At 38.5% G+C, this 16,129-nt stretch overlaps 1 protein-coding gene across 5 annotated transcripts in view; it reads left to right on the forward strand.

The window, feature by feature from the left end:
* LOC134820495 (atrial natriuretic peptide receptor 1-like) overlaps positions 1 to 16,129 on the forward strand; it is a 31,779-nt gene that overhangs the window by 12,107 nt on the left and 3,543 nt on the right. For 2 of the 5 annotated variants that reach the window (XM_063830891.1, XM_063830893.1), the window contains exons 13-18: positions 2,796 to 2,924; positions 5,617 to 5,737; positions 5,957 to 6,061; positions 14,753 to 14,842; positions 15,212 to 15,335; positions 15,630 to 15,857. In XM_063830891.1, the coding sequence (XP_063686961.1) occupies positions 2,796 to 2,924; positions 5,617 to 5,737; positions 5,957 to 6,061; positions 14,753 to 14,842; positions 15,212 to 15,335; positions 15,630 to 15,857 (797 nt within the window). The remainder of the gene's footprint in view (positions 1 to 2,795; positions 2,925 to 5,616; positions 5,738 to 5,956; positions 6,062 to 14,752; positions 14,843 to 15,211; positions 15,336 to 15,629; positions 15,858 to 16,129) is intronic. The other 3 variants (XM_063830894.1, XM_063830895.1, XM_063830896.1) reach the window with 2 other exon arrangements.

Here is a 16,129-nt window from a genome sequence, read left to right on the forward strand (position 1 = left end):
CTCTAAACCCCCCTCACCTCTAAACCCCCCTCACCTCTAAACCCCCCTCACCTCTAAACCCCCCTCACCTCTAAACCCCCCTCACCTCTAAACCCCCCTCACCTCTAAACCCCCCTCACCTCTAAACCCCCCTCACCTCTAAACCCCCCTCACCTCTAAACCCCCCTCACCTCTAAACCCCCCTCACCTCTAAACCCCCCTCACCTCTAAACCCCCCTCACCTCTAAACCCCCTCACCTCTAAAGCCCCCTCACCTCTAAACCCCCCTCACCTCTAAACCCCCCTCACCTCTAAACCCCCCTCACATCTAAACCCCCCTCACCTCTAAACCCCCCTCACCTCTAAACCCCCCTCACCTCTAAACCCCCTCACCTCTAAACCCCCCTCACCTCTAAACCCCCCTCACCTCTAAACCCCCCTCACCTCTAAACCCCCCTCACCTCTAAACCCCCCTCACCTCTAAACCCCCCTCACCTCTAAACCCTCCTCACCTCTAAACCCCCCTCACCTCTAAACCCCCCTCACATCTAAACCCCCCTCACCTCTAAACCCCCCTCACCTCTAAACCCCCCTCACCTCTAAACCCCCTCACCTCTAAACCCCCCTCACCTCTAAACCCCCTCACCTCTAAACCCCCCTCACCTCTAAACCCCCTCACCTCTAAACCCCCCTCAACTCTAAACCCCCCTCACCTCTAAACCCCCCTCACATCTAAACCCCCCTCACCTCTAAACCCCCCTCACCTCTAAACCCCCCTCACCTCTAAACCCCCCTCACCTCTAAACCCCACTCACCTCTAAACCCCCCTCACATCTAAACCCCCCTCACCTCTAAACCCCCCTCACCTCTAAACCCCCCTCACCTCTAAACCCCCCTCACCTCTAAACCCCCCTCACCTCTAAACCCCCCTCACGTCTAAACCCCCCTCACCTCTAAACCCCCCTCACCTCTAAACCCCCCACCTCTAAACCCCCCTCACCTCTAAACCCCCCTCACCTCTAAACCCCCCTCACATCTAAACCCCCCTCACCTCTAAACCCCCCTCACCTCAAAACCTTCCTCACCTCTAAACCCCCCTCACCTCTAAACCCCCCTCACATCTAAACCCCCCTCACCTCTAAACCCCCCTCACCTCTAAACCCCCCTCACCTCTAAACCCCCTCACCTCTAAACCCCCCTCACCTCTAAACCCCCTCACCTCTAAACCCCCCTCACCTCTAAACCCCCCTCACCTCTAAACCCCCCTCAACTCTAAACCCCCCTCACCTCTAAACCCCCCTCACATCTAAACCCCCCTCACCTCTAAACCCCCCTCACCTCTAAACCCCCCTCACCTCTAAACCCCCCTCACCTCTAAACCCCCCTCACCTCTAAACCCCCCTCACATCTAAACCCCCCTCACCTCTAAACCCCCCTCACCTCTAAACCCCCCTCACCTCTAAACCCCCCTCACATCTAAACCCCCCTCACCTCTAAACCCCCCTCACCTCTAAACCCCCCTCACCTCTAAACCCCCCTCACCTCTAAACCCTCCTCACCTCTAAACCCCCCTCACTTCTAAACCCCCCTCACCTCTAAACCCCCCTCACCTCTAAACCCCCCTCACCTCTAAACCCCCACCCCCCCCCCCTCACCTCTAAACCCTCCTCTAAAAGCACATTTAAAGCATTTAGCCGTCTTCTCCTTTCACTTTTCAAGAGTGAGTTACTAATGCAAATGGTTACTAGCTCTCTAAAGGACCAACTATTTCCTAATATCATACATATTACTACATATTACTACATATTACTACATATTACTACATATTACTACATATTACTACATATTACTACATATTACTGCATATTACTACATATTACTACATATTACTACATATTACTACATATTACTGCATATTACTGCATATTACTACATATTACTGCATAGTACTGCATATTACTACATATTACTACATATTACTGCATATTACTACATATTACTACATATTACTACATATTACTACATATTACTGCATATTACTGCATATTTCTACATATTACTGCATATTACTGCATATTACTACATATTACTACATATTACTGCATATTACTAAATATTACTACATATTACTACATATTACTACATATTACTACATATTACTACACATTACTACACATTACTACATATTACTACATATCACAGTAAGTAAGTCACTATTAAACTTTATAAACCTCAACACATCCCATACAACTCCATATTATGTGATTATCGTGGTATCTCGTCCAGTTTCTCTACCATTATCTCCTTATCATTCTTAGAAGACGTTAAAATTAAAACAGCAAAAAGAGCACTAGCATTAAATAAAGTTTGGTGACTGGTGCCAGTCACCATGGTAACAAAGTGTATCTCAGCTGATCAGTGGTCATTTACTGCCGACAACATTCTCTCTTTTGCTTTTCTTGACTACATGGTTTAAAGTAGCGACCTTAACGTGGTTATCTTTTAGTGTAAACATAATCTTCAACCTTATCTAATTCGTTCTCTTAGTGCAGCCTACTCAGTTCTCTGGACCATTGTGCAGCGGTAGTTTCTAGTTTCTAGGTTCTTAATCTAGACACCGGTTAGTTTGATTGAAGCATTTTCTCTCTGTCTCTCTCTGCGTGGGAAGTACTGATTCTTGCTGCACGTGCGAGCCGCGCACTGTACGTGCGAGTAGTGTACTGCACGTGCTAGTAACGCATTGCACGTGCAAGCCGCGCACTGCATGGGACAGATAAGCACTATTGTGTAACAGTAATTATCTTGTGGTGATACAGAATGAACAGGCGGATATCTGGATTGTTGAGCTCGAATAAGAAGGACGTTGAAGCGGATAATGAGATGTCGCACCGGGACTCGGACAGTCCCTTGCCTATACTCCTGTCACGTGAAGATAAAATGAACAGGTAAAAATACGGTATAACTTCACGTGAAGCGTGCAGTCTATTATTGCACGTGAGAAGCTGAAATCACCATGATAACGTGAATGTGGTTCCTTTTGTATGATCATATTAGTAGGTAGTCTTTGTAGAAAAAGGCCTGTAATTTGTAAAGCTGCTTCATGAGCGTACTATGTACTATAATCTATATATGTATGTACTATTTATGTATGTACTACTATAATACATATATATATATAATATGTCATGTTAATGCAAACTACTGAATAAATAACCCCAGCACAGCTTCTATAATCCCGGCCCGCTAATTTGGCTCAACAAGATTTGTTTTGTTTTGATATTCCATGATAATTTCATCCGCGCACTGTCACGTGTTTTGATGACGTGTATCACGTGACTAACTACTACGACGCGTAGTAGTTATTCCCGAGATCCATTGACAACAGTTCTCCACAGCTTTCTGTCCTCCATCAGTCTAGCTATCTCATCTACTGATTTCAGCCGTAGTACCTTTATTTATCTAGTAGTATAATAGACTCTCCAATTCCATTTCATATTTTCCATATAGCTAGAATAGTAAAATGTAAAATTTGTTGGTCCTAGCACTAACCAGGAGGAGGGGTTTATAACACAAAACACCGGCACGCTTAAGTTATCTTAAAATAATCCCTCATGCTAAAGCACGTCGGGGTTATTTTCAATGTTTCCCGCGGGAAAAATTGAAGTATAATCCTTGCGCATGCCGGAGATATGTGTGTAATAGTACTAACAAACACTCTAGAAGATATGTGGCGGAGATATGTGTGTTATAGTACTAACAAACACTCTAGTAGATATGTGGCGGAGATATGTGTGTTATAGTACTAACAAACACTCTAGTAGATATGTGGCGGAGATATGTGTGTTATAGTACTAACAAACACTCTAGTAGATATGTGGCGGAGATATGTGTGTTATAGTACTAACAAACACTCCCTTGGCTAGGAACACTAGTAGACTATTGTGTTCAAAAGTTGGCCCAATGCCAACAATTTCAACTACTGAGACACCTGATAAGTCGTAAGTCAGAGCTCTAAAACCCATTGCTCTAAGCCCGCCTCTATGTTGTCATGATGACAAGTATTGCTTTAAGCCTGCCTCTACTTTGTCATGGTGACAAGTATAAAATAATACTCTAAGCCTGCCTCTACATTGTCATGGTGAAAAGTATAAAATAATACTCTAAGCCTGCCTCTACGTTGTCATGGTGACAAGTATAAAATAATACTCTAAGCCTGCCTCTACATTGTCATGGTGAAAAGTATAAAATAATACTCTAAGCCTGCCTCTACATTGTCATGGTGACAAGTATTGCTCTAAGCCCGCCTCTACGTTGTCATGGTGACAAGTTTACAATATTACTCTAAGCCTACCTATACGTTGTCATGGTGACAAGCATTACTCTAACCCTGCATCTCCGTTGTCATGGTGACAAGTATAAAATATTAATCTAATCCTGCCTCTAAGTTGTCATCGTGGCAAGTAATACTCTAAGCCTGCCTATACGTTTTCATGATGACAAGTATAAAATATTACTCTAAGCCTGCCTCTACGTTGTCATGGTGACAAATATTACTCTAATCATGCCTCTACGTTGTCATGGTGACAAATATTACTCTAAGCATGCCTCTACGTTGTCATGGTGACAAGTATTACTCTAAGCCAGCCTCTACGTTGTCATGGTGACAAGTATTACTCTAAGCCTGCCTCTACGTTTTCATGGTGACAAGTATTACTCTAAGCCTGCCTCTACGTTGTCATGGTGACAAGTATTACTCTAAGCCTGCCTCTACGTTTTCATGGTGACAAGTATTACTCTTAGAAATAGGAGTAGCACCGTTTACATAATAATTCATCTTGCTTACTGTGGGGTACACTTAATAATTCATCTTATCAGATAAAATAGGCTGAGCTGCGAATCGTTTGATTTTTATCACTTATAATTGGTGTTAAACAAGTATTTACCCTAGAAGTTGTATCTATCTTTTACTTGTTGTTATTACCAAGTTTCCAGTTCTATTACTTGTCAGCGTTATAAGATAACAAACATACTACGCCGCTGGTTTGGGATACCTTCTCTGCTACACAGAGTCAGCTATCTCTGCTGCTACATATTACACTGTAAAACTAACTCTTTATCCTTTTTAATATACTTTTGTTATAAGTTATAACACAGTTATAACACAGAGTTTAATATACTTTTACCCACATTTCAACACGAGCCGCTCACTGATAAAGATGAAATACTCTAGTAGCAGGGTGCAGTTGAGTGTGATAAAGATGAAATACAAATGCATTCATTTCTTTTTTAATTTCTTCGTACGAGACAAATAGCGTTTTATAACACTATTCTTAGTGTTAATTTTAAATGATGGGCTACATAAGTTGTTATCAGTGGCGTAACGTTGCCATGGTAACGTTATCAGTGGCGTTACCATTAGTTTCATTACTTTTTATATAATCAGATCTGTTGGGATACAAGTTGATCATTATTGCTATTCTAGACAAATGTTAAGTTAGTATGAGCACATTAGGCCAGCACTCTCCCAAATGAAGCGGTGTGTACTCAGTACTACTACTAATGAAATAGTAGTAGTAAATACTCTAGTAGCAGGGTGTAGTTGCGGTGTGTGCTCCTTTGTAAATTATTCTTTCTCAGAGTGTACAGACCTCCTGAAGCAAACACTGACGAAACGCAGATATACCAGCCAACTACAGATGTGTACAGTTTCGCAATCATACTCATAGAGATCGGAGGCAGAACTGAAATATCACCACCGGTATGTGAATTCAGTCAGTCAGTCAGTCAGTCAGTCAGTCAGTCAGTCAGTCAGTCAGTCAGTCAGTCAGTCAGTCAGTCAGTCAGTCAGTCAGTCAGTCAGTCAGTCAGTCAGTCAGTCTGTCAATCAGTCAGTCAGTCAGTCAGTCAGTCAGTCAGTCAGTCAGTCAGTCAGTCTGTCAATCAGTTGATAGCAATAATTTAAATTTTGACTGTGCAGGAAGAAGCGGTGTATGATCCATTGTGGAGACCAGATTTGCCGGACTTTGAGGATCATGATAAAGATCCGGACAATAGCCTCCCACTAGCTAACAAATACATTGACGTAAGTTTTATTTTGTAATTATATTATTTCTAAAGTTGCAGTGAAATGTTCCTATGCTAACTGGAGCTATTTTAGTATAGCCACAGTTTCTATAGTTACTGTTTCTACAGTTACTGTCATATTATATTTACATATACAATATATATGAAACATGACAACATAATTTATTTGCACGTGCAGCGTGCATAATTACGGAAAGGGAAACAAGACATCATAACCCAATACAGTCAAACTTCTTTATACCGGATCCCTTCTTTTCCACAAACTTTTAGTTAGTTTGTTTTTTATGCAAGAAATGTCATTTATCATAGCCCATATCGCATTTGGTGGTGATTTGATTAGGGAATGAAGTAGGTACCAGAGTGGTCTACAAAACTCATTACGAGTTAGGAGCTTTGCATTTAAGCTGAGCGGTAGATCTATTCATTCCCTAGAGTGCTCAAGCTTAGTAAACTAAACGAGCATATTTATCCATAGACACAGAGTTTCGTCCTATCAGGACTCATCAGTAGGCTCAATTCATCAGGGTCGATGTTTGCTGATGGTGGGAATCGAACCGGCTACCTTGCGATTGCAAGCCCGAGAGAACACCATATATACATATGTATCAATATCCGCTGTCTTCATTATCACGTATAGTGAGATTTGGAACCAATACCATAAAGCAATAAGATACATATCTATGTCTATTACAGTATATCATAATATTAGTATTAATGTATAATGTTTAGAAGGACACTAAAAACCTGTGTGAAGGCTCATCACAGAATAACTTTCCTTCTCGTATAAATCCATATTTCCTTGGTTCATACAATTCTGAGTTCCTATGTACATAGTTATTATTATTATATCATTACTTCTGTAGATTATATATATATGATTTATTACTATGTATAGATAATTAAGGTGTGAGCCTCTTATTAGCGTCTTTGTAAACTTTCAGGTTCTAGCTCTCAGCTGTTTCGGTGCTAAATCTCCCTTTCAAATTTATTATGCAAATGTAAGCTGTTTACAACCTCTCACTTACAGACTTATTACTTATAGTGAATTAACCTCTCACTTACAGACTTATTACTTATAGTGAATTAACCTCTCACTTACAGACTTATTACTTATAGTGAATTAACCTCTCACTTACAGACTTATTGCTTATAGTGAATTAACCTCTCACTTACATACTTATTACTTATAGTGAATTAACCTCTCACTTACAGACTTATTACTTATAGTGAATTAACCTCTCGCTTACAGACTTATTACTTATAGTGAATTAACCTCTCACTTACAGACTTATTACTTATAGTGAATTAACCTCTCACTTACAGACTTATTACTTATAGTGAATTAACCTCTCACTTACAGACTTATTAGTTATAGTGAATTAACCTCTCACTTACAGACTTATTACTTATAGTGAATTAACCTCTCACTTACAGACTTATTACTTATAGTGAATTAACCTCTCACTTACAGACTTATTACTTATAGTGAATTAACCTCTCACTTACAGACTTATTACTTATAGTGAATTAACCTCTCGCTTACAGACTTATTAGCATACTTATAGTGAATTAACCTCTCACTTACAGACTTATTACTTATAGTGAATTAACCTCTCACTTACAGACTTATTACTTATAGTGAATTAACCTCTCACTTGCAGACTTATTACTTATAGTGAATTAACCTCTCACTTACAGACTTATTACTTATAATGAATTAACCTCTCACTTACAGACTTATTACTTATAGTGAATTAACCTCTCACTTACAGACTTATTACTTATAGTGAATTAACCTCTCACTTACAGACTTATTACTTATAGTGAATTAACCTCTCACTTACAGACTTATTACTTATAGTGAATTAACCTCTCACTTACAGACTTATTAGCATACTTTTAGTGAATTAACCTCTCGCTTACAGACTTATTACTTATAGTGAATTAACCTCTCGCTTACAGACTTATTACTTATAGTGAATTAACCTCTCACTTACAGACTTATTACTTATAGTGAATTAACCTCTCACTTACAGACTTATTACTTATAGTGAATTAACCTCTCACTTACAGACTTATTACTTATAGTGAATTAAACTCTCACTTACAGACTTATTACTTATAGTGAATTAACCTCTCACTTACAGACTTATTACTTATAGTGAATTAACCTCTCACTTACAGACTTATTACTTATAGTGAATTAACCTCTCACTTGCAGACTTATTACTTATAGTGAATTAACCTCTCACTTACAGACTTATTACTTATAATGAATTAACCTCTCACTTACAGACTTATTACTTATAGTGAATTAATTTCTCGCTTACAGACTTATTAGCATACTTATAGTGAATTAACCTCTCACTTACAGACTTATTACTTATAGTGAATTAATTTCTCGCTTACAGACTTATTAGCATACTTATAGTGAATTAACCTCTCACTTACAGACTTATTACTTATAGTGAATTAACCTCTCACTTACAGACTTATTACTTATAGTGAATTAACCTCTCACTTACAGACTTATTACTTATAGTGAATTAACCTCTCACTTACAGACTTATTACTTATAGTGAATTAACCTCTCACTTGCAGACTTATTACTTATAGTGAATTAACCTCTCACTTACAGACTTATTACTTATAGTGAATTAACCTCTCACTTACAGACTTATTACTTATAGTGAATTAACCTCTCACTTACAGACTTATTACTTATAGTGAATTAACCTCTCACTTGCAGACTTATTACTTATAGTGAATTAACCTCTCGCTTACAGACTTATTAGCATTCTTATAGTGAATTAACCTCTCACTTACAGACTTATTATCATACTTATAGTGAATTAACCTCTCACTTACAGACTTATTATCATACTTATAGTGAATTAACCTCTCACTTACAGACTTATTACTTATAGTGAATTAACCTCTCATTTACAGACTTATTACTTATAGTGAATTAACCTCTCGCTTACAGACTTATTACTTATAGTGAATTAACCTCTCACTTACAGACTTATTACTTATAGTGAATTAACCTCTCACTTACAGACATATTACTTATAGTGAATTAACCTCTCACTTACAGACTTATTACTTATAGTGAATTAACCTCTCACTTACAGACTTATTACTTATAGTGAATTAACCTCTCACTTACAGACTTATTAGTTAAAGTGAATTAACCTCTCACTTACAGACTTATTAGTTAAAGTGAATTAACCTCTCACTTACAGACATATTACTTATAGTGAATTAACCTCTCGCTTACAGACTTATTACTTATAGTGAATTAATCTCTCACTTACAGACTTATTACTTATAGTGAATTAACCTCTCACTTACAGACTTATTACTTATAGTGAATTAACCTCTCACTTACAGACTTATTACTTATAGTGAATTAACCTCTCACTTACAGACTTATTACTTATAGTGAATTAACCTCTCACTTACAGACTTATTACTTATAGTGAATTAACCTCTCACTTACAGACTTATTAGTTATAGTGAATTAAACTCTCACTTACAGACTTATTACTTATAGTGAATTAACCTCTCACTTACAGACTTATTAGCATACTTTTAATGAATTAACCTCTCGCTTACAGACTAAATGTGATTTACCTTTAACTTCTTGAGTTCCTTTCCATTAAATGTGTGGTTTGTGTGAATTTTAATGTTTTTAAATCATTAGAAATTATTGCATACATACAGTTGTTTAATGGATCGGTAAATTATAGGCCTGTTATTCAATAACAGTGTTATTGTACTTAAGTTTATTGTAAACAATATATAATATGCTCAATTGCTCATCATGTACTCCTAACTGCTAAGCTAGTGTTACCATGGTAACACTAGATAACTACTCCTAAGCTAGTGCTCAATTCTACCAAATCTTCGAATCATATAATTGATGTTTTGGGACAAAGTGAGAGTCTCCAGTGGAGACTCTCCACTCAGTTGCTGCAATTTACAATTTTTAAAATAATCAATACTAATAATCTCAAGATGTGTGTTTGTGTGTTCGTTCGCGTGTAATTTCCGAGCGGCCCGGACGAGTGGTATAGCTGTATCTTTTAAAGTAAACAAGATACCGTTTAGTATAGCTTTTTTGGATATCTCATTTTTTCTGTGAAGTGACTTAGTGTGTTAAACGGCATCAAAATCGACAAACATTAAAACTCTTCGTCCCTAATGGGTTAATCAAGAAAACGGTTAGAGTTATGGGACTGGTTTTTTTTCGGTATATATAAATAGTACCGACAAAACTCTGACCAAGCCAAATAATTAAGGTTTTTTATTCGGCCTGTGGTAAGTGGTTTAATTAATCATTTTGTGACCCAAATGTGATAGTTAAGTGTCTCAAGTACTCTACCTCTTTCTCACTCTCTCTCCCCATACCAGATTTGCTATATGATTGGTAATTTGGCAGTAGACCTCAAGATTCCCTATCAAGTATTACTATCAGATACGTGAGGGGCATTCAGAATTAAATTGCGGTCTGTTTGGACTGAGTGACCTTATACTTTCGCACCGGTTTAACTACAAAAATGTAATGCATGTTTTCGAATATAATAGACGGGTTTATACTTTTGCATTTCAACTGCGATAGTGAAGTTAACTAATAACTATCAATATCGTGAAATACCTACAATATTTTACAAAAATCTATACAATTACAAAAATTAACAAACAATAATGTGAAATAACTCCAAATTTATAACAAAAATTGTATATAGATTTATATTGATAGTCATATAACCGATTATTTTTAACATTTTAAATTGCAGCTATGTAGCGTAATTGTAACGTCTCGTCCCTACCTAAGGATCAATTATTCTTTGGTGGGGTTTCACTTCTGGTATTGGCTTCATTCCCGTTCCTTTTCCTTATTCTTTATACTTATTTTTTTTATATAGTTTAATGAGATTGCAATTTGTATCACTGTTGAAAGTGTGTGGCGGTTCCTCCGCCCTGCCGGATGCGCCAAGTAATAGCTTGTTATTATATGATTTACGTCCTTAGTTTTTGCTAGTTGGCCCTTTTTATGATATTATTACCCCCTTTTGCACAGTTCTTCAGGAGTGTTTCCCTTCATGTTTTCTGTTCCTTAGACCAAACAGGGGCGTGAGCTGCCCGCCCTAGCTACGGTACGAGAAGCAGCGGCAGTGTGTGATCCGGTTATAAAGAGTGTTCTTGGAACAACAGCACTCTGCTTGGCTGCACTGTGACAGTGGGAGAACATTAGTTCATGTCACCTAACGCCCGCTTAACCTTGGCAGCCCCAAGGCATCTGGTTGGTGATGGTTCCCAGGGCTTTTTCAGTTGGAGTCGGCTGTTAAGTTTGTCCTGTAAATTCTTGACTTAAGAAAGGAAATAAAATATATAACATCACATCCAACACTTGGATTCATCCCAACAGTATTATTTCCCCTGATATAACACCGTGTAATAAGTCAAGATGTCTCACCTGTAAACCATTCAGGTCAAGTAATATTTTCACCAGTTACGTTACTAATAATTCTTTCATGTTAACTCACTCTGAATCCTTTTCTTGTAAATCTTCTTCTATTATCTATCTCCTCACTTGTTCTTGTGGTATTCAATATGTTGGGCTCACAGAACAGCGCCTTAATGAACGCATGAATGGACACCGTGCTTCGGTTAAAGCCGGCAAATCCTCCTTTGTCCATGACCACTTTAATACTCCCGGTCATAATTTTCATGACGCCTCCATTCAAATTATTGATTTTATTGACCCTTCCTCTACTGAAGACCCTCGTCTGGCCTTAGCTGACAGGGAACTTCTTTGGATTAATCTCCTGAGCACTGCTCACCCTCTAGGTCTCAATGACAACATAAAAGGTTCTGGTAATATTTCTAAAAGCAACTTTAACGATATTTATTTTAAAAATAAAATAAAAAGATATAAAAGAGGACATGGCAGAAAAAAGAAAAACAAAAGCCATGAAGATAGAATATACAAAAGGACTCTCACTTTAAGAGAGATTGACAATAAATATGAAAGTTTAAAAAGAAAAATGTCTGAAAGCAAATACAGCTTTTATAAAGATATAAGTAGCCTTCAAAAAGGCGAGCTCAAGCAACTTAGCTCTCATTCCCTCTGCAAATCTGGAGCCATTTTCCTTGTTATACAATCTTTTGCTGGCCAAGACAGCACTTCTTCTCCTAATATCACCTCTGTTAATAGCGAGTTTATCACTTTTCACTATTGTTCTAAAATATTTGATAAACTCCGAATAGAATCAGTCATTCGTGACTCTAGGATCTTGACTCTTCTCCCTCCAAACCTTACGCCTTTCCTTCCCTTAAAAGTTTACTATAAGTACGATATTCCTGTCGGGCGTAAGCTTTTTAATTATAATAGATTCCTTAAATCACTTGATAATACTACTATTTCCTCCATCCTGGAAGGTGATTGCCCCTGTTCCAGTAACCCTTATTGCTATCAGCCTCGAGGCCACATCATCACCGGTGACCTTGCTTTCATTGAGCACGAGGATTTAAGAGGCATCATGAGTTACGGTACCAAATTTAGGGAACCTGTGTCTGTTCCTCCTGAGCAAATCTTGGAGAGCCTCAACGAGTGTTCAGCCAACTTCGCCACCCGTATGGCTAGGAAGCATGGACTTTCATGTTTGGAATTCCAGGATTGGAAAGATGAGGTCTCCCGGATCTTCACCAATCGCCTTAACTTCCTCTCCTCCTCCCCTAATAACTTCACTCCCTACAATTCCATTCTACAAAGGGATGATGTTAAATCTTATCTCGACAGTCTTTCTTCTTCTTTTATTATTTGCTCCGTAGATAAAGCTTCAAATAATTATGTTTTTGTCTGCAAGAAGTTTTATCTTTTAACCCTTCTCAACGAACTTGGCTACGATCTCACTTCTCTAGAGTGTCGTGGCAATTCTACTTATCATCCGGTTAACTCTGTAGAGGATGATATTATTCAGGAACATGTGAACTTCATTAAAGATAACTTTAATATTCGTGTTTCCGAGGACAACCTTTGTCTACCGAGAATCTTTTGGATTCCTAAACTTCACAAGAATCCTTATAAGTCTAGATTTATAGCTGGGGCCAGTAAATGTACCACTAAGCAGATATCAGTTGTAGTCAACAAAGCTTTAAAAGTTTTAAAAGAATACTTTTCCAAATACTGCAACTCTATCTACAACAATACTGGAATTAACTGCGACTGGAGCATTAACAGCTCTAAACAGTTCCTGGAAAGGCTGCCTAGACTAGAGATTTTTAATATGCAGGTATACGACTTTACCACTCTGTATACCAATCTAGACCTTCAGGTTGTACAGTCACTGCTTTTCGAGCTAATAGATCTCCTCTTTAGTAATACGAATAAATTTATTTGTGTTTCTCTGTATAAGAACAACAATTTTTTCTCTAAAAAGGAATATAACGGATACTTATGTTTTTCTGCTGATAAACTCAAAACAGCTATTACATTTATTCTGTTTAACACTTTTGTTTGTTTTAAGGATCAGATTTTAAGACAAACGAAAGGCATTCCCATGGGAGGGAATTCTAGTAGCCAGTTCGCTGATCTTTCGCTAGGGAAGTGTGAATTCAACTACATGACACGCCTAATCAAAGAAAAGAAGTTCGGTCTCGCTAAGCTCCTCTCAAGAAACTGCAGATATGTCGACGACCTCAACACCATGAACTATTTGCATTTCTCTAACCTAATCAGGTCCATTTATCCACCTGACCTGCTTATGGAGAGGAGTGGTGACGACAATAAGTCCGTAAACTATCTCGACATCAACATCTCGATGAATAACTCCGGACACGTCGCCACCAAGCTTTACAACAAACTTGATGACTTCAACTTTCCTGTGGTCATGTACACCTTTCCTAACAGTAATATTTCCTCTTCTGTTGGTTATAATGTTTTTTACGGTCAGGTCCTTCGTTACTCTTCCATTATCTCTGACCTTGATTCTTTTCTGTGTTCTACCAACACCCTTTATAGGACACTTCTTTCAAGATGTTATAATGGCAGACTCCTGAAGAGTAAATTCAGAAAGCTTCTGAAAGACCGACCTAGTATTCTGTACAAATACAGTATACTTGATGTCAGCGACATCCTTGACATCACATTTAACGTGAACAGGTGATCACTGACGAGTGATTGCTAGGGGGTCTTGGCACATTAAACCGGTACAGGTATTAAACCCCCGAAACCGGTGTGCCAAGTCATCTGCTGATGATGTTCACATAACATTATTTCCTCTCTCCTTTATTCCTTCCTTCTTTTCTTAAACTTACAGTTCAGTTACTTTATTTCACCAGGTCTACCTAAGGATCAATTATTCTTTGGTGGGGTTTCACTTCTGGTATTGGCTTCATTCCCGTTCCTTTTCCTTATTCTTTATACTTATTTTTTTTTATATAGTTTAATGAGACTGACAAAGGCGTGGGCCGAAACGTCGACAACTATTTGTTTGAAAAACTGAGTGGAGACTCTCACTTTGTCCCAAAACATCAATTATATTATGATCGACCCACTTAAAGGATCGAAAACAGATTGTTATTAAATCTTCGAATTACTCCGAAATGTTTGTGCTCACTGCTAACCAATGAGAACACTCTGCTTCTTTATAAAATGTTATATAGAATAATTTTGTTTCAGTTGATCAGACATTGTTGGGAAGAAAAACCAAGTGCTAGACCTACCTTTACAGAGATTAAAAAGCAACTTCACAACATCAATCCTAACAAGGTAAAGATGGTTTTTTAAACCTTAAAAGAAGATTCAACGTCCCTCCTCACCTTCATTCCCCCTCACCTCATATTCCCCTCACCTTCATTCCCCCTCACCTTCATCCCCCCTAACCTTCATCCCCCTCACCTTCATTCCCCCTCACCTTCATTCCCCCTCACCTTCATCCCCCCTAACCTTCATCCCCTCACCTTCATTCCCTCACCTTCATTCCCCTCACCTTCATTCCCCCTCAACTTTATTCCCCCTCGCCTCCATCCCCCCTCAGTCCTCACCTTCATTCCCTCTCGTCTTCTCTGCTTTTTATCTTACTGCAGTTTTTTATTCCACTAGAACCTACACTGGGTTATTATAACGCTTATTTAACAGGAAAATCCTGTGGACATGATGATGAAGTTGATGGAGAAGTACAGTAAACACTTGGAGGCTATCGTAGCAGAGAGGACTCACGAACTTGTAGAGGAGAAGAAGAAAACAGACAGACTTTTATACGGTAAGGACAGACAGACAGACAGACAGACAGACAGACAGACAGACAGACAGACAGACAGACAGACAGACAGACAGACAGACAGACAGACAGACAGACAGACAGACAGACAGACAGACAGACAGACAGACAGACAGACAGACAGACAGCGGAATGAATGTCCCAATGATGAAATCCCTGATAACCTGTTTATAGCTTGTTTATAACCTGTTTATAACCTGTCTATAACCTGTTTATAACCTGTTTATAACCTGTTTATAACCTGTTTATAACCTGTTTATAACCTGTTTATTTCAGCCATGTTGCCCAAGAGAGTAGCGGAGGACCTGAAACAGGGAAACCCTATAATAACGGCAAAGTACGACGCGTGTACCATATTCTTCAGCGACATTGTCGGGTTTACAAACCTAAGCAGTTCCTCGACTCCACTGGAAGTTGTGGAGCTGCTTAACCAGATGTACACAGCTTTCGACAGCATTATTGACGAGCATGACGTGTATAAAGTAGAGACCATTGGAGATGCCTGTACGTTTTGTATACACACAGTTTCCACCCCTCCTGTAATGAGCCAGGTCCCTGGGGACACACAAATCCCCCGGGAAATCTTGCGAGTTACAAATATTATAAAGTTAGATAATCGTTGAAATATTCTGAAAATCTACCAGAAATTATTCCAGTACAGTAGCTTGTTCCTTCATCAAAATAATCGAGATTTCAGTTTTGACTTTTTTAACGGCTGATTTATAAAAACACCGAATCGGTAGATGAGCATATCTTGAGATGTGAAGCTCAGTTAT

The sequence above is a fragment of the Bolinopsis microptera genome, chromosome 9, assembly GCF_026151205.1.
Source record: "Bolinopsis microptera isolate Bmic1 chromosome 9, MBARI_Bmic_1.0, whole genome shotgun sequence".
NCBI lineage: Eukaryota > Metazoa > Ctenophora > Tentaculata > Lobata > Bolinopsidae > Bolinopsis > Bolinopsis microptera.